The 22535-nt window shown below is 44.3% G+C and overlaps 1 protein-coding gene across 1 annotated transcript in view; it reads right to left on the bottom strand.

Moving 5' to 3' along the window:
• Positions 1-2054: 2054 nt before the first annotated feature.
• LOC147442162 (protein DJ-1 homolog A-like) overlaps positions 2055-22535 on the bottom strand; it is a 44850-nt gene continuing 24369 nt past the window's right edge. The window contains exons 2-8 of the mRNA XM_086528446.1: positions 21228-21428; positions 21003-21152; positions 20686-20865; positions 20538-20618; positions 3389-3589; positions 2554-2694; positions 2055-2458 (exon numbers count right to left, since the gene is read on the bottom strand). Of these exons, the coding sequence (XP_086384572.1) occupies positions 2249-2458; positions 2554-2694; positions 3389-3589; positions 20538-20618; positions 20686-20865; positions 21003-21152; positions 21228-21428 (1164 nt within the window). The 3' untranslated portion in view covers positions 2055-2248. The remainder of the gene's footprint in view (positions 2459-2553; positions 2695-3388; positions 3590-20537; positions 20619-20685; positions 20866-21002; positions 21153-21227; positions 21429-22535) is intronic.

Genomic DNA, 22535 nt, shown 5'->3' with positions numbered 1-22535 from the left:
TGCTCGTTAGCTGATGAACAGCAATCCATTTATGTAAAAAAGGTGTTTATTACATCCTTGTTAAACTCTTTATCTTCGCCCCTATACACTAGCGGCTTCAAGTCCTTCATCCAAGAAGCAATCTTCAAGCTTGTATGCCCGCACAAAGTTGACCATGAGGTGGAAGCCCACCATGAACACCTTGATTTGCCATATGATGGCTTTGATACCTCTCGAGCCATTTGCATCGTAAAATTATTGATGAGCTTTATGAGTATAGTCAAATTTGCAATAATGGCCACCACATTACGCTCCATTGATGTGTGTAACAAACCAAAGCATTGAGTTCGTGCACGTCAACAAACCCATAGTCGCTGTTCAATTCATCCCCCTCTAAAGCCCATACATCTTCCATAGTTTCTTTCGTACCCCAAGAGGCGCAAATTCAAAACCAAAGCGTTGATTCACTGGTAAGCCTTAGTCGGCCAACACCATGCCATAAGATGTTACAAAAATACTAATGCAAAATTGTATGCCTTGATTGGAAACTGCTTACCATGCACATTTATGATCCAAAATTGAATGAGAAGACAAGACACAATTGTTGAAAAACCAAAAAGAGCAAGAAGTCGTACAATAATTTTTTTTCAATCCTCCTATCAAGAACGTGAAAGGGGACGGTCCTTTACTCAATTCCCTTCGAACTTACTATTCCTTGGATATACGAATGGCTTTGCTACCTTCAATGCGTGAGAAGTCCCTAAGACAGTGGCCAAATCAAAGCACCCAAGAGACTTTTAGCTTGACCTCCAAGACTATGAATGTGAAAAGGCCAATCTATGGCACGTGCAGAAAGCAAGCAAGTAGCGTGGGGAGATGGAAACGCTCACAGCACTCCAAGTAGAGCTTCTCGACGCACGCATATGGAGAGCCCTTCACAACCCTATAAGCCTCGCCACAAGATCTTTGTGTGTGTGTGTGTGTGTGTGTGTGTGTGTGTGTGTGTGTGTGTGTGTGAGAGAGAGAGAGAGAGAGAGAGAGAGAGAGAGAGAGAGGTTATGTTGCATGCATGCAAGCATGCAAGGCTCCACACCCCCCCTTCTACTCCCTCTACTCCTAAGCTCTGATACCACTAAAATGGCATGCACGGATCTAAGGTTGCCTTCCCAACCCAACCATCTCCTTACACAGGCTTTAAGAGGTGCTTATCCCTTCCAAATAGTAGCCATGTTACATGGTTGGGCAAGGACCGCATACCATCGGGCAAGAGCCACATGTAGGCATCACCATGGCCACCATATTGTCAATTCATTCGTGATTTTCTATTTAGTATTTGTTATAGAGCGAGTATCTCCTCGCCAGTTCTATTTTCAATATGTCAGTCATTCTCATTCTTGTGCCTTTTTAGGGCACCGTGCAAACATAAGTCCTTGTTCCCACATTCAAAACACTTTCCCGTTTTGAAATATTCATCTTTTTGTTCTTTTGTCAATCGAGATCATGTATCTTTATGACATTTGTATTCTTCTATCAATCGAGGTCATTTATCTTTCTGACGTTTGCCTCTGGTATGACTTGTTAAAGGTTCATCTGATAGATAAGTCAAGTTACCCGAATGCATACCAAAGCCTCGCTTAACATGTCCCATCAACTTCTGTATGGACTCAGATTTTTGTAACAAGCAGTAATCTCATATCTCTTTGGGCAATCCACAAGAGAATCGCTCGATTTGCTGCTTGAAACTGATCTTCTTAAAGGATGTAGGTAGAAAAACATCCCAAAATCTCTCACAAGTACGTATCCAAAGCAAGTAAAGAGAGGAGAGAAGTTTTAGAGTCGTCAGAAGAATCCCAAAAGAGGATTTGAAGATTGTTCCAACAACTCAAAACTTAGAGAGAGAGAGAGAGAGAGAGAGAGAGAGAGAGAGAGAGAGAGGCTTCTATATATTGAGGACTATTGGGACAGACAGATATATATATATATATCCCAAGAGAGGATTTAAAGATTGTTCTGAAACTCAAAACTTAGAAAAGAGAGAGAGAGAGAGAGAGGGGGGGGGGGGGCTTTGAACCAGGTTCAAAAGTAGCCCTTAAACTCTGTACATGTTCCTCAATATACAGTTATTTTCTAAAACAAATATGTACAAGGAAACCTAGCCCTCTTCAAAATTGGATGTGCAGACACTTGTGGCTCCTCATTGAACATGACACTACTTGACAAACAAGATCAAGGGTACCTGTTATTTTTCTTCCATTTTTAATCACTATGTCTACTGTGGATATTGAAACACCATTGCCTCTGCTATGCTTTCAGCTTTTTCCTCTCCAAAATACTGTTCAACAATTGAAAGAGCAAACTCCATCGCCGTTCCAGGACCTCGACTTGTGATGCTTAAGCCATCAATCACGACCCTGGACTTTGCAGCACTTTGGTCTGAAAGCCTTGCCACAAAGCCGGGATGGCAAGTAGCTCTTTTCCCCTACCATAAATAGAAAGGTGAAATTTTGCCAAAATTGCTTTTAAACAACTAGGAAAGAAAATGCTGAACAAATGAGGTGTGCTTTGGAAGCAAACCTTCAGAAGGCCATAGGCTTCAAGTACAACAGCTGGTGCTGCACAAATGGCACCGAATGCTTTCTTCTCTTCTGCTTGTTTTGTAAGGAGGGTTTTCAGTGTCTCACAGTCTCGTAACCTTTCAGCCCCTGGCATTCCTCCCTGTTGAAATTACAGGGCACATTTGTTAGAGCTGTCAAGCTCCTTCATTGCTGCTTCCATACATCTGAAAGGTCTCTTATCAAAACAAAAAATTGACTAATGCACGGGTGACGGGAGGGTGACTCAAGTGTCGGATTATGACCCAAAAGCATTTCCTCATTAGCTTTAGTGCGCCACCAAGCAAAGGGAGCGCGGAGTCACAAATGAGCTACCAAGCAAGAGGCCAGTATAACAGGACAGATTATGAAACAGAAACGTCCTCCACATTCAAGGATGCCGAGGGTCATGTGCAAAAAAAGTGGAGAACTCAAGGCTTGTGTCTTCATATTTTGATTGTGTGACATCTTATCATCTCCAAACAACTACTTTACGGCACTAGCAAGTTCATTATGATGCAATTGGAATACTCCCTTTGTTTGTCAGCAAGATCATGAAGGCTTTACGATAGGCACATATGTGGGTGTGAACATGTCTAAAACAGGCTTGTTTTGTGCACGAATCTTTCTGTGTGCGCTCATTGTCCCTCTGCTTCTTTATAGAAAATATTTACACACGTTAGTCCTTGTACTGCCATCATGAAAAATTGCAGGTGTAGATAACTAGGAAGGTCTCCACGAACAAATGCAGGATTGATCAACAGGAAGAATTTATAAGAGGGGGGAAAAAAAGATTCAGAAAAAGAGTTGTATCTTACTGGCAAAACAATAAGATCATAAGAGGTGTCCTTAACATCTTCAATGAGCTTATCTGCAACTATCTTCACTTTCCTGGAAGCTTCAATCTGCAGAGTATTCTCTACTGAAGCCACAGTTACCATCATGCCAGCTCTTCGCAGAATGTCAATGATCATAACAGCCTCCATTTCCTCTGATCCATTGGCAATGGGGACTAAAACCTGAAGGACATAACAGGCAAGTAAATCAGCTTTGAACTCACTCCAAATGCAGGAACAGAAGTCCCATTTCACAGAAAAGGCCTACCAAAATTACAAATCTGAAGCTATCATGCCATTAAACAATATGAGGCAGCACACAGAATGCACCTCCAAGCAAACTAGAACAAGGATACTCATTATGCTAAATAGTACGAATATCAGAAAGATTTCCTGGTTTGGAGAGGTTTACAGGTCACCAAATTTGTCCTTTCTATGTCTTCCCAGAAGAAAAAAAAGCTTGGGGAATGCATTCAAATGGCACCACCTGCTCAATGGATGACCATACAAATTGTATTTACCAGCGAGTTACAGCTTTCCAAGCTTCAGAGTTTGATCATGGACATCATACCCATAGCTAATAAAGACCTAGCATGTGATATCAAATTGTCGCTTGTAGCATTTTGTTCAAATAGGTAAACTATGATCGTAATAACAACCACATAATCTATACGGTGCTTGCTTCATCTCGGAGATCATGTACACTGCCTTATTAGCCATTTGAGCCCTTACTCTAACAAGTTGCACGTGCACTTGTCCTTTTGATTCCCCAATTTCTCTCTCTTCCATCACTTGTTTCGAAGTCCCAACCCCGCCCCCCCCGGCGGGTCCGTGGCAAACACAGGCACCTTCCCACATGTGTGTGTGTGTGTGTGTGTGTGTGTGTGTGGGGGGGGGGGGGGGGGGGGGGGGGGGGGTTGCAAGTGTGTTGCTTGTCAACGTGTGTGTCACGAGGCTGTGACAAGTTACAATGTGACAAACTTGGGCACCCCAAGTCTAGATTCTGTCGCGACACGAGAGAGATTCACTTAAAATACTTCACAACTTTAAAATCACGGTTCAATTTGGTCGACGCGGCCCGCCGTAATTCCATGCCCAGAGAGATTGGCCCCAAAAACTGGCGCCCCTTTTGGTATTTCCTTTATATTTATCTTTGAGCGAAGTACAACTCCCACAAGGTCCTCCGCTCTCAGAGTCTGCGTCCAAATGCTCTGAGAAGTGAGGCCCTTAGGGCTCTTTTATCCTTACAAGGGATGCCAAAAGCAGAGCCCCAAAATCAGTCAAACTCAAAAGCAAAAGTTCCAAAAGCTTCAAACTTAAAAACAAATAAGCCCAAAAAGCTACTGGCTCCAAAAACTACCCAAAAAGCAGTCAATGCAATTGACGGAATTTCCGTACAGCCATCAGCGCAAATCGCAAAAATTTGTACAAGCTGCCACGTCAGCATGTCAGTAGAAAATCCGGGTTTCCGTACAACTACTACGTCAGTCTGTCAGCACATAAAGCGGGCGTCCTTGCAGTCTGTCCGTACTGCCACATCAGCAATCCGCGTGTGTGTGTCCGGGGGACATGCCACGTCACCAGTTTGTGACATACAACCACTAATTTTATTTGTTGGTCTCCTTCCCTTGATATTTATTTGATTTTTGGGACCCTATTTCTGAAATCACAAATGGCCCGGACTTTGCATGGCCAGTGTGAAATGGTTGTTGGCCGAGAGCTTCACCCACAAGAGTTAAGGCCAGGCAGCCACGAGATGGTTGGGCCGATCGGCACTGAAGTCCAACTAGTAAAGAAGTGGCTAGGCTCTTTTAAAGTCATTAAGGTCCCTTGGTAGGACTTTATAAGTTGGTGGGTACTAGGAATTAAACCAAAAAAACCAAACTGGACAACATGGCACTAGGAGAGCAACCTACATGCCAACTCAACTTCCAGAAGAGCTCATCCCAATTGGGGTGCCCAAAATTCAAGAGAGGGCTGATTTTTATTCATTGTGCTCTAGAGTATGTGTGTGAGTAGTGGATGCACGTGATCACAGCTTTAATCAAAAGTCTGCCTTCTCCCTTGTCTCATGTAGCGATACGATTTTCTCTCGTGCCTCTCTCTCTCCCCTTTGCACATATGGTAATGCCCCACTAGTTGGGCTTCTCAGATCACCATGTACAGTTCTGGGGTTTTAAGCGCGTTTGTCAAGGCAAGACCCTTCTATACAAGAACCGGATTAGCTGATTGCTAATCCCCCACAAATACGCACAGTTCCATCACAAAGAATTGTTAAAACAGAGTTTTCTCGTGTGAAACTCATCCAATTCAAAGGAGAACTGTCCCATTGCGTGCGGGAGCTTCTGAGACACACGTAGACCTATTTGCTCCGCTCAAAATGATGCAAAGCAGAAAATTACAGCCTGCTGTGTTAATTTGCAGGTTTAGGGTTTCGCACCTAAACTGCAAGATAACACCAATGGAGCCTCGGAAAAGCCTTGGGAGCTTATACAAGAAGATTTAGAGAGATTTCTCGCCAAGAAATCTCGTCAAAGGGCAAGTAGCCCTACACTTGCGGAAGCTCAAGGGCTACCCACATGACTGGTCGGCACGCGAATCGGAGCACAAAACAGAGGAATGCAGCTTCAATTTTTTGCAGGTTCAGGATTTTGGCCATTTTTTATGCCTACAAGTCCCAGGAGCTTCGGGGAAGCTAGGGAATCACCGAATGAGTGTTTTTGTCTAAATTGGAGGCCAAAAACAAAGAATTCAACGTGTTGTAATTTGTTGCCGGGGTTGGTAAATTGCTCTAGAGTGCGTGGAAAATCACCGTTTGCTTGATATTTTGTCCGTGGAGACTTCTACTACCATTATACTATCGGGATTGGGTTAAAGTTGGGGAATTTCAGCTCGATAAAAGTGAGACAGCTTGTAGAAGTTTACAAGTTTTTCTCCAAGTTCAATAGGAATAAAGAAATTCCGAAAGGTACGTCTTTCTTTGGGGCCAACAGGGTGTCATCATCTTCTTGGGGAGCGCTCTAGCTACCAAGTCGTGGATTGTCTTGAAGTGATGAATTACAATCACAGGTTTATTCATGAAGTTACTTTGTGTCATAAAATACAAGTAAAGTTAAACAACATATAGATCGGGTGAAAGCGAAAGTTTACCGCCCTTTCGTGAGGCTACAAGCCGGTTTCATGGTTCCGTTGCCGGGACAGTATAACTTTTTCCTCAAGAAGTAAGCCGTGGTCTGTTTTGGGGGAAGAGACAAAGTACAGGAACTTGGAATTTGACTATGGATGACAAGACGAATGACACGAGAGGAGGTGTAACAGGAGAGCACCATGTGCCAATGGAAAAGCACAAGCTGAACAACTTTCAACACTTCAAATAACAGGGATGCACGACACACAAGACGCGGAGAGGCGCAGTTTCACCCCAAAAGAGCACTAACCCCAAACCTTCGCGCCCCTTTCAGTATTTCTTTACATTGCTTCAACTCAGTACACGACAACGTCAAGGTTTCGGGCCAGTGCTCTCTTGGGGTGGAACTCCACCACTCCGCGTCTTGTGTCGTGCATCCCTTTCAGTTCAGTGTTATTTGAAAGGGGCCCCAAACCTTGGCGCCCGGTATTTCTTTATATTGCTTCGACTCAATACACGGGGGTGTCACTAGTCTACTATTTCACCTAAAAGAGTGCCAAACAATGAGCCCTTGCCACATATTTAAAGGCCCTGGGCCTATCCAAACGTAATACATGAAAAGCATTAAGTTCTAAAAGCATCTAGTGTCCAAAAGCTAGCGCTAAAACAGCTAGTGCAAAATATGAAACAGTCTGCCACTTCAGCAACCAACAGCACAAAAATCCAAACAGTCTGCCATGTCATCAGTGCAAATTGCAGGCATCCGTACAATTGTCACGTCATCATGTTTTTTTACATAAGATAGTCAAGAACAATTGCTTCTCAAGTGAAAGAGGCCAGGTTCGACAGTGATGGACAACAGCATAGCCAAAAAGATCCTAAGTAAAGATAGAGTCGTCACCTGCATCCTTATAAACAAGACAATAGATTCATTAGCTTTGAATACGTATTACAGGTGTCAACAAACCTACCAGTTGTTATCCATGTCCTACTTAAAACCTTTTTCATTTATACCTACCATCCATGTAGTGTTAAATATCAGCAAATATCCATTCTCAAAACATAAGCCACAGATGAAAGTGACACATATGTGTGTGTGTGTGTGTGTGACACGCGCACGTTGGTCTTGCTTTGATTAAATGCCTTGTCACTAGGGCCCATTGGACGAGGGCCCATAAGTTGGTGGAAACTTCTTTGAAATTAGGCCACTAGACAAGGTTCTGTAAGTTGGTAAAACTTCTTCTGCTGCTGCTTCTTAGGGTTTAGACCCCTCGGCCAGCATTTGTAAATTGGCTCTGTTCTTCAGTGGCATGACATGTCAAAAGTTCGTGACATCCCCCCTTCTTGAAAGAAGAGCAATCATCCGCAATTACCATATATCTACAAAACAACTCAAGTAAGCTTAAAAAAATTATAAGGGTCATTCTGAGGGGTATTCCAAGGGACAATAAGTTTTCTCATTCCAAATCGGAGCTCTTGATATTCCGGCATAGCAAAATTAGCCATCACACCCAGACCGCGCCGATCTGTAACGGGTGTCTCAATGCACTAAAATTCCATACCCAGGCAATCTCACCCAATTAGGAGTATATTCAATGGTTGGCACGTCACAATGCAACACAAAAACTCACATATGCATGTTACAAGACACAACAAACAACACCGCTAAGCACTCCCTCGAGACAAATCGTCTGCAATATGAAGCTACTCAATGACTAACTCCTCACTACCCGCAAATAACCTAAAAAGGTACGGGTCATGAGCTCTGAGGACTGATACAACCAAACGCTCCCCAAACCGTAACCTGCGTCGCTTGGAGATTCCAAGCGTACTACCAAACGTCCCCCAAGACATCCCATCTGCATCATTCGCAGGTTTTCCAGTATACAACGAAACACTCCCCAAACATCCCGTCTCTGCGTCGTTCCGAGGTTTTCAAGCATACAACGAAACGCTCCCCAAACATCCTGTTTACGTCGTTTTGAGGTTCAGACAATATTAAAACAACACTTTTCACTACTCTACCCAAGAGTAAATCACGAAGCATTGAAACCAGTATTAAAATCAAAGTCGAAACAATTCAAATCGGTACCAAGAGAGGTTTAAAACAAATGCTATCCATTTCAAACACACTGTAAACAGTACGTTCTCAAACAGAGTTCAAAAGTAACTACAAAACATCTAGAAAATTCATTCAGGTTTTGTTCGGACAGCCGAACTTTGAGGACGACTGGCTTGTCCTTCTGCATCAGGATAATGGTTCAGTTCCGGATCTCGAGGGTCGCATCATTCTTGTCGTGCCAAGACATGCCCAAGAGAACATCGCAATTGCCCAACTTCATAATGTGGAAATCGGGTTTTCCATGATATCCTTGAATAGTTACTGGAAGAGCCCCAATGAGCGGTATCACTTTCTGAGTTTGTTTGATAGCTAGCCGAGTTCCCAACCTTGTGAATCGCAATCAAAGTCCATCTGCTTCAGGAATTTTGGATGGATGAAGTTCTTTGTAGCTCCACCAGGGTCGAAGAAGTATTTGTACTCTCAAAGTTTATGCCATAAATATTAGGTACTAGTTCAATAGCGAGTCTAGCTCAGTTAGCCAAAGGTGGGCCTAGAGATCTTTCTGCCGTCAGAGCCGAAGGTTTGCTCTGAAGACGTCGAGGCTCGTTGAGGACATATATTAAATGTATGCCCTGTTTGAAAACACTAGAAGCATCGGCCTTCTTGTAACACGGTTTCTCGTTGACGTTGTGTCATTCGAGGCCTTTGAGGTTGGGTTTCACGAGATTTGCTCATTGTTGCTGGGAGTTTTGGTTTTGGTTAGTGGCCGAGGTTGCTTCTGCGGTAAACTCCAACTTTCCTTTCATGAGTTTGTAGCTGACCACGGCATGGTCCATAAGCTCTTGCATGGTTGAGACTTGCTTGGATAGACAATATTCCTACAATGGTGATGGTAGTCCAATGATGTATCGCTAGCACTCGTCCTCAAGGGAATGAACTTAAAGGACACTGGAAGGTAGACGTCAAGAAACATTTAGTTATAATCGTCCATGGCCTCTGTGGCAAGCAGTTGCCCCATTCTGACAAGATATAGACTTCAAACTTCAAAGAGAGAAACCATGTACCTGCGTGCAAATACCGTCTTGAAAGCTTGCCAGATCCTTGAGCATACGGTGGTGTCGCGATTGAACTCTACAATTGCAAAGCATTATCTTTAAGAAATCCCGTTGCTCGAGAAATCTTGGATTCTTCTATATAGTTCCCCAAAGCATAGATGTTGTCGAATTGTTGTAGGAACTATAGTGCTTTCTTCCCATCTTTTATCCTAGAAATAAAAAATTTACTATTGTGGCACCATCTTTGAAATCCTTCCGCTAGTTAGGCACGTACCCCGGGTGTGATTTGTAAGGGTATCCATATGGGCTCCAACCATTGTAGCCTGGCGGCAATGGTGGTGGGGGAGGTGCTGGCAACACCGGTGGCAAAGGCGGTTGCACTGGATCGAAGTCAGATGGCTACACCATATTCCTGAAGACAATTTGTGACAATAGTGCTAGGGTTCATCTGTGCTCCCTGGCAATTAGCATTCTGGCTGCAGGTTGGAAAAACCAGCCATACTAAAATTGCCTTGTGGCATTCCAAACTGGCCTCGTGTGCACTGAAACCCTAGCTGTAAGCCGATATTACCATACATGGGGTTTGGCATCATGCCTTGTATACCCCCAAACACTGTTCCTGTCATGTATTGTTGATTTCCACGCGCATAACCAGCCATGCTCTAAAACACTCCAAAATACCTAGGATGTACCGTGGGTGGTGAAAATACCTGATGCATAGCCAGGAAGGTAGTTCCCTGTCCATTTAGAGCAACACTTGTACACTCAAAGGTGGTTGGCTGAACTGGTATAGCCGACCTCAGGACCTGCCTTTGCTCTTCCGACTTGCGAGGAAAAGGTCTTTTCCCTTTCTTTGCTGGTCCCTTTGCTGGTTCAGCCGTGGCTTTGCCTTTCCATGCTTTGGCTGGCTCCTAAGTCGCTCTAGGAACCTCATTGAGAACGTACTTCTTCGCTAAATTTTTCTTGGCTGGTCCTTCCTTGACGCCAGTATTGAATTCACAATCTTCTCCCTTGAGCAAACCATTGCCAGTGTTTGCTATCTCGATGAGCTGCGTCAAAGTATTGACTTTGGTCTTCGTGCAGTACTTTCTCAATCTTTTGGGTAGGCCACAACAGTATTTTTCAATCTGTTCTCTCAATGGCACAAACCTATAGGAAGTTACTGGAAGTAGAGCTTTCCAAAACTTCCGATTGAAGTCGTCCAGATTCTTGCATGTAGCAGCATTAAGCAGGTGCCATTCTGTCATGACATTTGCTTCAAAGTCATCAGATAACCATGCTGATGCAAAAATCTGCTTGAAGTAAATCCATGTGGACGGAGCTTGCCCTTGAAGCAATAAAGTTGTCCACCATTGTCCCGCATTCCCTGTCAAGAAGGTGGCTGCCTTGTGGACCTTTGAAGCCTCTGTAAAGTTTCCTCCTGCATAGGCCTTGTCAAACTGCTGGAGCAATGAGAGAGCCTTCTTCCTGTCATCAAACCCTGTAAAGGTCGTGAATGTCACACCTTTGCCACCTTCTTTGTACGGAGTTGGCTTCTCCAGCGGCGTTTAGTTGTCATATGAAAGTGACTGAAACATGGGAACACTGTTAGGGTTTATCTGTGTTCCTTGGCCGCTATTAAGTTGACCTGGAGAGGCCATATTTGGCGATTTGTAATTCCAGCCATACCAAAATTTGCCTGTGGCATCCCAAATTGGCCCTGAGTGCTTTGAGACCCTGGTTGCATGCCAATGCCACCATACATGGGGTTAGGCATCATCATTTGAGCACCCCCGAACATTGTTCCTAGCGTGTAAAACTGATTTCCAGGTGCATGACCAGCGATGCTCTGGAATACTGATCCACCTCCAAAATAGCCAGGGTGTACTGAAGGTGGTGGGAAGACTTGTTGCATAGCCTGTAGGTTGCTTCCCTGCCATTAGAACCAGCTATAGGTTGCTGAAAGGTGGCTGGCTGAACTGGTACAACTTGAAAGACTGGCGTTTCAGCCACCTGTTCTTGCACCTTAGGCACAGGTTTTGGAGACTGCATGGTCTCCGTCAAGTGTACAGGTGTTTCCATTGATTCTGCAGTATGAATCACCTGTGCTTGAGTCTTAACAGGCTGTTGAATATGATCCAGTGACCCAACTTGCTGAGACGGAAGAGGAGGTTGCAGAAAGGCTAAAAACCTCGGGTTCTGCATTACCTGTGTGAACATAGTCACAGCAGTAACCAACTGGGTCCTGAATATATCATCATCCGTCTGTGGTGGTCTTGAAGACTCACCCACTTCATGTGTCTGTTGACCCTGTGAAGAGGAAACCTCTTCAGTCACATCATCTGGTCTGTCAGCCATAATTGCAATTCCCTGTGTCTGGTCTATGATCCCCTGTGTCTTCAAGCCCAAACTGACCAAGGCTCACTTCTATGGGAAAAAGTGATTTAATCCCGCCGATGGAACCATGTAACCGGCCTCTGTAATCCAAAAAGGACAGTAGACCTTAAACTTAAACTTTATTTGCTTTCACCCATTTAATTTGTCGCCCACTTTACCTGTACTTTCAAGACACAACAAAGGGGAAAGGGATACAGGTTGCTAGATTGCACCTGTATGAGAAGACCAACACCAGATTAGCCCCTAAATAGGCGCCCCTTTCGGTATTTCTTTATTCTTTAACAGTTAAGAGGAAGTACAAAGAGTGCTTATAGCACTTAACCTGTAACCCGCAGTTCTTAACCTGTGTGTGGGAATTTGGGCAACATAACGGTGCAAAACCTTGCCCAAATCAGTCTGCAAGTAGGGAATCTTAAGGAGACCACTGTCCTTATCCCTAATCAACCATAAACTGAGCAAAACAGAGCAAAACCAGCCTCTGTAATTTCTGGTTTTTTTCTGATTTTTCACTGTTTTCAGCTCCCTGTAGCCCATGTACTGTCCCCTGCACCTTGGGGTAGCTGTCCCTTGAATCTGGAGAGTTTTAGGGCACCTAAACAGTCCCAAATCAGCAGCCCAGCTGTGCTGAATTTGCACCTGTTTGGTGAGGTATTTAGCCTCACCGGTTCCTGCTTTTGGTGTAGCAGTTAGCTACACCTGTTCCTGCTCAAGAGGCTCTTGCCTCAGCACAAAATCATGAACCCAGAACTGTATACATTGGTCAACTAAGTAGCCCACTAGAGGAGCATCACATACTGCTCATAGAGGGGGGAGAGAGCAGTGAGTAGCGTGCAGGGCATCACTCCTGGCACCGCACTGTACATAAGAGGGAAAGGAAGCACTCCATAGCTCTTAATGAAACCGGCCTGCACTTTCAAAAAGGGCGGTAGACTTTAACTTAAACCTTATTTGCTTTCACCCATTTAATTTGTCGTCCACTTTACCTATACTTTCAAGACACAACAAAGGGGAGAGGGATACAGGCTGCTAGATTGCACCTATATGAGTAGACCGACACCAGATTGGCCCCTAACTTAGGCGCCCCTTTCGGTATTTCTTTATTCTTCAAAAGAGGGAATAAACGTTGTGGTTCCCTACAAGCTGCCCCGCACAAACTTGGCTGAATTTCAACTATTCCGGCCCGATTTCGGCAACATAATTGTACTAGGACCCTTCACAGTCAGTATTCCCACGCATTGACTGACTTTCCCGACGCATACGGGCACTTTGCAAAACCTGGCGAGAATCTGCAGCACGCTGAATTCTCTGTTTTCAGCCCCGAAAATGCGCCAGATCACCTGTACAGCGGTCCCCTCGCGTCCCCGAACCCCCTGGGGGTATTAGGGACCGTTTAGGGCCAAAACCCTAAACCTGCAAAAATACACAGCAAGCTGTAATTTACTGTTTCGGGCTCCGTTTCGCGTGCCGGACGCATCCGTAGCAAGTCCTCGAGCTCCCGCACCTGTAGGGCTACTTGCCCTTTGAATCGGACGAGATTTCTGGCGTGAAACCTCTCCGAATTCACATGTACCTGCGGGGGGATTAGCCGCTAGCTAATCCAGTACCTGTGCAAGAGACTCTTGCCTCGGCAATCGCGCATGAACCCACACAACTGTACATTGGTCAATTGAACAACCCACTAGTGGGGCATAACATACTGCCATAGGGAAGAGAGAGGGCAGTGCGTAGCGTGCAAGGCATCACTCCTGGCACCGCACTGTACATAGGAGGGAAAGGAAGCACTCCATAGCTCTTAACCTGTGGACCAAAGCTGAAAACTGAGCCTTCCTTCTCTAAATTCAGCACCAACTCCTCCTTGCATTGGAAAGTGCACCAGAATGTGCCACTTGGCGCATTTACGAGCATTTTCCCATTCCGGGTTGCCGCCTAAAAATCTCCCAACCGGTTGCCCAGTTGACTTCACGGCAGAGTAAGAAAATGTTCTCCTTGTCATTCCGGAGGTAATGACGCAAACACATTTTCAGGTCCCAAAATAGCAGTTCCCTAAATTTTAGGAGATGCTGCCATTGTATCTTTCTAGGTCATCTGACCCCCTTTGTACCCTACAGCCACACCCAAAACTGAAATGTAGCCTCTGTAGCAAAGGATTCCACTTTGGCTAGTCAATGACCCCACTTTGGCTAACCATAGTCCTTGTCCAACCTTAGTGCTCTCTTGCCCTTAGGCCTGGACTCCCTCTGGACAGTTCCACACTAGCTATGCAACGCAGGGCAACTAGATTTCTCGAGGGGTGTTTCCAAAAAGTGAAAGTAAATAAATAATAAGAAAGAAATCAACAAAAAGGATAGTAGTCACATGCTGGTGACACTTAACCTGTGACAAAGCTACAAATGAGTCTCCTCTCTCATTTTAGGCACCCCCTCTCTGGCAGGAGTAGCGGAATGCTCACGGAGTGCCACATGGCACACTTTCCGACTTTGGGCATTCCCGACTAAAAATATCTCAACTGGTGCATCAACTGACTTTGCAGCAGAGCAATAAAATGTTCCTCTTGTCATTCCAGAGCTAAAACGCGAACACATTTTCAGGTCCAAAATAGCAGTTCCCTAAATTTTAGGAGATGCTGCCATTGTATCTTTCTAGGTCATCTGACCCTCTTTGTACACTGCAGCCACACCAAGAATTGAAATGTAGCCTATGTAGCAAAGGATTCCACTTTGGATAGTCAATGACCCCACTTTGGCTGACCATAGTCCTTGTCCAACCTTATTGCTCTCTTGCCCTCAGGCCTGGACTCCCTCTGAACAGTTCCACACTAGCTATGCAATGCACGGCAGGTAGATTTCCAGAGGGGTGATTCCAAAAAGTGAAAATAAATAAATAATAAGAAAGAAATCAACAAAAAGGATAGATAGTAGTCACATGCTGGTGACAGAAGCAGCACAAGTTCTCAACAACTTACATATCCTCGCTGAGTGGGGCAAAGTTCTAAAGTTCAACCAACTTAAAGGTACCCATCTTCGGGGCCTATTATTTAGGCTTATAATAAATAAATCAAGACCCCTACAGACACATAAAGACATTGCGTAGCAAACTGATCGGATGTGGCAGCATATCTACAAACGCTACGTAATTTGTGTTGACAGGCTGATGACGTTGCAGTTGTACGAATGCTTGCGTTTTGCCCTTCAGGCTGCTGACATGGCAGCTGTACGCATTTGCGTTGGCAACTTTGGAACTAAACGCTTTTGGACCATATGCTTTTGACTTTATGCTTTTCATGTAGCTATTCTTGGGCCTAGGGCCTTAAAAAAGACCCATGGGCTCTCGCTCTGGCAATCTACCCGCGAGGAGAAATGCAGAGTAGAGCCATGGGAGTTGTACTGAGTTGAAGCAATATAAAGAAATACCAAAAGGGACACTAGGGTTTGGGGCCAGTGCTCTCTTGGGGTGAAACTCCGCCACTCTGTGTCTCGTTTGATGTGCATCTTTTTTCAGTTTAGTTCTTATTTGAAGTGCCTAAAGCTGTTCAGTCTATTCTTTTCCTTTGGCACTCCCGTTACAGTGGTATCAAAGCTCCAATCGTGTGCTTTTCTAAAAGCATACCGGTCCTATAAAAGAGTAGACAAAGCAAGATGGCACTTCCAAATTTTTATCAAAGAATCTTCGTGTCCCTACCTTGCACTCACTAGCCACTCCCACCCAAAGAATCTTCGTGTCCCTGCCCCGCATTCACTAGCCACTCACACCAAAAGAATCTTTGTGTCCCTACCCCGAAGTCACTAGCCACTACCACCCTTTCTCCGTCGCACATTGAGAGCGCTCCCGTCTTCATCGCTCTGTCTTAAAGAGCATAAAGAACCCAAGACCACTTGCAAGAGAAGGGTTAAAAAAAAATTCAAGCCACCGTTTTTCTCAAAGGTAGTACCATGAAGTGGTGGGTATCAAGCTGCACACTCCAAGGACTTGGCAAGCTTTCAAAAAAAAATTTGCCCGAAGTTACCTGCCTTCAAATATCTTCCTTCCGAGTGCAACTTCTGGCAGAGTGGGGCATCCTAAAATGCTTGCCACGGAAACCTAGCAAAGTACAACTTGCAGTCTTTGGATATCTTTCAACAAATGTCTCTTCTCGAGCTGATAACCTCTGAGGTCCAATGTGATTGCTATGTCTTGGGACTACCATCACTGCTACAAAAACACTCCTGTCCAAGAGCTTATGGACTATGCTACGATCGGCTACAACCTTGTGAAAGGAATCTAACCCTAATTTTTGGTGCAAGGTTCAAAACGGAGTGCCCGTCAACTTTCGAGCTCAATTGACGTCAAGAATGCTTCTTCAGTTTGATTTAGCAATTTTTTTAATTTTATTTCAGAACTTCTTTGGTGATGTTGCTTGGAATTTGTTTGAAATGGATGGTATCTGCTTTAAACCTGTCTTGGTGACAATTTGAGTTGTTTTGACTCTCGTTTTTATATTGGTTTCAATGCTTGGTGATTTACTCCCCAATGGAGTAGAAAGAAATGTTGTTTTGGTATTGTTTGAACATCGGAACGACACAGACGGGATGTCTAGGGAGCGTTTCGTTGTATGCTTGAAAACCGCGAAAAGTTGCAGAGGGGGTGTCTAGGGAGCATTTCTTTCTACGCTAGAAAACCTTTGACTGACGCAAACAGGATGTCTGGGAACCATTTAGTTGTATGCTTGAAACCTCCAAGCGACGCACGCTACAGTCTGGGGAGTGTTAGGTTGTATCACTTCTTTGAACTCATGGCCCGAACCTTCTTAGTTGCGGGGGGAGTGACGAGGCAGTCGTTGAGTAGCTTCATACTGCAGACCATTTGTCTCGGAGGAGTGCTTAGCAGCATTGTTCGTTGTGTCTTCTAACATGCATATACAAACATTTGTGTTGAATTGTGATGTGCCAACCACTAAATCTTCCTTATTGGGTGAGATTGCCTGGGTATGTAATTTTAGTGCATCAAGACACCCGTTGCAGAGTAGCGCGGTCTGGGTGTGATGGCTAATATTGCTACGCCGGAATATCAAGAACTTCAATGCTGAATGAAAAAATTGATTGTCCCTCGAAACGACCCTAGGAATGACCCTCCATTTTTTAGCTAACTTGAGTTGTTTTGCAGGTATACGGAAATCGCAGACGATACTTTTCTTTCAAGAAGGGGGGATGTCACAAATTGTTGACGTGTCAAGCCATTGAAGACCTCAGCGGACTTGTGGATCCCATTTGAGAGGCCTAAATCCTAGAAAAAGTAGAAGCAGGAAGTTCTCACCAACTTACATATCCTTGCCGAGTGGGGCAAACTTTTAGAGTTTAACGGACTTATGGATACCCCATTTGACGGGGCATATAATAAATAAGCAGGACGATTACACACATAAAGACATTGCGTAACAAATTGATGATGTGGCAACAGCTGTACGGATGCTCCGTAATTTGCGGTAACACGCTGATGATGAGGCAGTTGTACGGACGCCCGTATTTTGCGCTGCAAGCTACTGATGTGACAGTTGTACGGATTTGTGCTGATAGCTTTTGGGCCTAGGACCAGATGCTTTTGACTTGATATGGGAGTTGTACTAAGTTGAAGTAATATAAAGAAATACTGAAAGGGGCGCCAAAGTTTGGGGCCAGTGCTCTCTTGGGGTAGAACTTCGCCACTCCATGTCTCGTGTGTTATGCATCTCTTTCAGTTCAGTTCTTATTTGAAGTGCCTAAAGCTCTTAAGTCTATTCTTTTCCATTGGCACGTGATGCCCTCCCATTACAACTGTACCCATGTGCAAACACTTCCTTATGATAATTTGACAGTGCTTGACAAGCGGCACGGTACACACAGTTTCATCACGCAACTTGCCAAAACGGAGAGTTTTCTCGCGTCAAAACTTGTCCAATTCAAAGGGGAACTATCCCATTGCGTGCGGGAGATTCTGAGAGACGCGTAGACATGTTTGCTCCGCTCAAAATGATGGAGAACAGGGAATTACAGCCTGCTGTGTTTATTTGCAAGTTTAGGGTTTCGCACCTAAACTGCCAAGGGAGCCACAATTTAGAGAGATTTCTTGCAAGAAATCCTCGTCTAAATCAAAGGGCAAGTAACCCTACACGTGCAAGGGCTCAAGGGCTACCCACAGGACTGATTGGCATGCCAATTGCAGCTTGCTGTAATTTTTTGCAGGATTAGGGTTTTGGCCAGTTTTGATGCCTATAGGTCCAAAAGCTTCGAGGAAGCTAGGGAATCACTGAACAGGTGTTTTGATGCAAATTGAAGGCCAAAAACAGGAGAATCAGCGTGCTGTAATTTCTCGCCAGGTTTTGTAAAGTCCTCTAAAGTGCGTGGAAAATCACAATTTACTTGGGATTTTGTCCGTGGAGACTTCTACTGCCATTTTGCTACTAGAATTGGGTTAGAGTAGGGGAATTTCAGCCTGATAAAAGCGGGACAGCTTGTAGAAGTCTACAGGTTTTTCTCCAAGTTCAATAAGAATAAAGAAATACCGAAAGAGGCACCAGTCTTTGGGGCCAACAGGGTGTCGTTGTCTACTTGGGAGCGCTCTAGCTACCAAGTCGTGGATTGTCTTGAAGTGGTGAATTCCAATCACAGGTTTATTCGTGAAGTTACTTTGTGTCATAAAGTACAGGTAAAGTTAAACAGCATATAGATCGGGTGAAAGCCAAAATTTACCGCCCTTTAGTGAGGCTACAGGCCGGTTTCAGTGTGAGATAAATAGATCCTTCGATAGTCATGCAGCAAGCACACTACATCATGTGGCATGTTTCAAAGACAAACATAACACCCAAAAGGAAGCAAATAACAAATAGGTAGCCATGCATCACATGTAACTATTAAATTGACTCGTCTTCCAGTTACATCATACAACTCTTGCGACCTTTTTTTTCGCAAAAGAAATACCCTCTATCAAATCGTAACCTTGAAGGCACTGAACTCATGCCAAGGCAAGAACCTTGCATGAGTCAAAAGCTTATGAACAAGCTAGTTCAAAATTATGTTCTGTAAAATGCAACAATCCGAAGAAATCTATATGCAAAGTTTATCTGTCAACATACTTGGTTTCAGATTGCATGCTATGGCATTTTGCATAATTGATTTCAGTTCTGTCCTGTAAAATGTAACAATCCAAAGAAATTTATATGCAAAGTTTACCTGTCAACATCATTGGTTTCAGATTGCATAATATGGCATACTGCATAACTGATTTCAGATTGAATGATACAGCATATTGTCCCAGACACATTATGTTATGGCCCTCGCCAAAGTAACATGACACTACGTTGTGCACAATCTTGGTTTTGCTTTTGAAACCTCCCTTCTCTGACCCTTGTAACTCTCCTAAAATTTCAGTGACAATGTAGAGGGGGAATCCACCCAGCTTGAGCTTACCAACCTTCCAATTGCATCATCAAATTGATGTGCAATATGCAACGTGCGGCAAGCATACAAGAAAAAAACCATTACAAACGGTATTCAAATGAGAAGATCAGATTTTATTACAAGTTCCAAACATACAAAAGTCTATAGACTAAAAAAGCACCTGAGTTGTCTCCTGAGTATTTCACAAATTCCCAAGGACATGAGCTACATAGCCTACAAGCTAGAGTTGCCTGCTCACTCACTTGTCCACAGTGTTCCATATGAGCCATTTGAGGAAACAACTCCGCACTGCAGATAATGTTGTTGACACAACATGTTAGTAGACTTCATTGAACTTTTGATTCGTTCCCATAAGCCGGAACCTATTCTAGGCTTTCATGAACAGCGCACGTGACATCATGTTAGAAAGTAGGCACTTGTCAGTGGAAAGATCTAGCCAAGGTTCCACCAGAGAAGCATTAGTTTTCTCAAGAGGAGATTTCCCACTTTGATTTTCAAGGACAAAAACTTTTTCAGGAGGAGGGAGTAATCTCATGACAAGGATCCCATGGAGGCACAACCCCAAGGGATGAGCTGGCCAGAGAGAGGCTATATATAAGGATAGGCCAATGTATAGGTAGGCTCCGTGGTAATTCGCCAGTCTCCATGTTTGTCCTCTACAATCCAAAAGCTCTTGGACTCGTGGCTATGATGTTTAGGTGATCAGGGCTACCCGAGGTCTAGTACCCTTGCCTTGTTTGCTCATACCCCTTGCTTCAAGCCTCGAAACCCTCCACAATGGTCATTCTCACTCATGTATGTGCTTGAATAGGAATTCATAAAGTTTTATCTGTTGGAGAGTCTTTTGTTAAAGGCCCACCCTTCTTGTCCTCTTATCAGATATTATGACGGTGCATGTTACTTGTAACAGCAGTGATCTGTGATCAGAGGATCCGACATACATTCCAAGATGGACAAAATAACGTTAGAAAGTCCATTATGATATCCGCCTCATGCACTGGAACTTCATACAAGTATGTAAAGCCGCACATGATCAATAAACAGCAGCATCACAGCAAGTAACATTATCAGAAACAGCATAATAAACAGAAGACTTCAGTACCCTAGGAGCTGCACTTGCTTTCCACTCAAGTGGATTGAAATTCTCCTTGGTTGATTCATTCCCAGCTCTAGATCTGAGAACCTGAAAGAGCCTTCAGAGTCATTGAGCTTCCACAAGGAACTGAATCACAAACTTCCAGAATTACTACCAAAGGTTTAGCAATCTCCTCAGACTTTTCTTTCCCATAGAGCTCTTCCACCAGTGCTAAGGCAAACTCGATTGCTGTTCCAGGACCACGACTGGTGATAAAATGGCCATCCTTCTGAACCCTTGATCCAACAGTCAACGAAGAGCTCAATTTGTCAATGAAGGATGGGTGGCACGTCGCCTGCATGGTACAGTGCATACAAAGTGATCACAGCCCTAAGAAAAGATTTACTATTTAATGAAAATCTAACATAAAAACCAATGAATTAAGAGATTGGCTACGGATAAACTTTTTGAATCTCAAGAGAGAAATCACACCTTGCGTCCATCTAAAAGGCCCCATTCCTGCAGTGCCACAGCTGGAGCAGCACATATAGCAGCTACAAGCTTTTCTTGTTCAGATTGGACAATGGTCAGCTTCTTTAGAGGAGCACAGTCCCGTAACCGAGATGCACCTGGCATACCTCCCTGTTGAGCAAAGCCAGATGGTATCAGAAAAAATTTGGAAAAACATGGAGTCCACAAAAGAGGTTGCACACATACTGGCAATGCTATTAAATCAAACTTCTTGCCATCGCAAGAATCCATCTTGTCATCTGCTACCAATTTCACACGCCTGGAAGCCTCAACTTGAAGGTCCTGCTCTACTGATGCTACTAAAACATCAGCTCCAGCTCTCCTCAAAATGTCCACAATTACAGATGCCTCAATTTCCTCTGTGCCAAACGCAATTGGAACAAGTACCTGGATTATAAGAAAAATGGAAAGCCAATCAATCAATCTCTCTCTCTCTCTCTCTCTCTCTCTCTCTCTCTCTCTCTCTCTCTCTCTCTCTCTCTCTCTCTCTCTCTCTCTCTCTCTACGCAGAATGCGCACAGCCACAGAGTAGAACAGCGCAAAGGTGAAGGGGAGGCAAGCGAGGCCTGCACGCGAAGCAGGGAGAAGTGCAGGAAATTGATGCGCGCAACCCAGGACGCGACAGGCAGAAGCAAGCAAGGGGAAGGAGGAGTGTGAGCAGAAGAAGCAGAAGCGGGGGAAAGGGGAGCACGCAGGAAAGGAGCAGGCAAGGGACTACAGCTGAAGGAGAAGTCCTACGCGTAGCATGTCCCAGCAACACTACGCGTAGCAAGTCCCAGCATACGCGCCGCATCACCCCTGCCCTTCACCTACGCGTAGGAAGTCCCAGCCTTACGTTCAAATCTAGAGAAAATTTTAAGCCTTAAGGTAAAAAAGCCTTAAGATAAAATCTTTTAAGTTTGCCTTATTCTCCCTAGTACCCTACCCCACATTTGGGGCTCGGGTTCGATGGATCCGCCTAACGAAGGGGAAGGGCCGGGTGTAGATAGCTATACCACCCCAAAAAAAACAACAGCTACATTTAAGCGGAGAAACAGAGATACTGTACTATCACCAGGATCATTACGAGTGGGGAAAACGTCCAAGCTACATGATGAACTAATGATGGAGAAGGTCCAGATGATGCTCAAATTAGAGCTAAACTACATGAGAGATGACATCGGGAAGGAAATGCACGCGAGCGTTGAGAGCTACAGGAACTCCATGTATGGAGACATGATGAGAGAACTAAGAAGAGAGATCCGGGGGATACAAAATGAGGAGGTTCAGATCTTGAAAACGGAATTACGAAACCTAATCAAGGCCGAAGTAAATGTAACAGAATGCGTTATGCAAAAGAAACTCGATGAGGCAATAGCAAGTTTTGAAGCATGGAGAACAAATATGGAAAAGCACATGAGGGAAAAAGATGCAATAATCGAGGAGCTAAAAGGAGAACTTGCGGCTTGCAAATCTGCAACTAAAGAGAAGGGAGACAACCAACCTTCGGTGTTG

Source organism: Adiantum capillus-veneris, chromosome 14 (genome assembly GCF_014529385.1).
Source record: "Adiantum capillus-veneris isolate H3 chromosome 14, ASM1452938v2, whole genome shotgun sequence".
In the NCBI taxonomy this organism is placed as follows: Eukaryota; Viridiplantae; Streptophyta; class Polypodiopsida; order Polypodiales; family Pteridaceae; genus Adiantum; species Adiantum capillus-veneris.
Note: the sequence above shows the minus strand (reverse complement) of the source record. Positions and strands in the feature narration are given on the sequence as shown.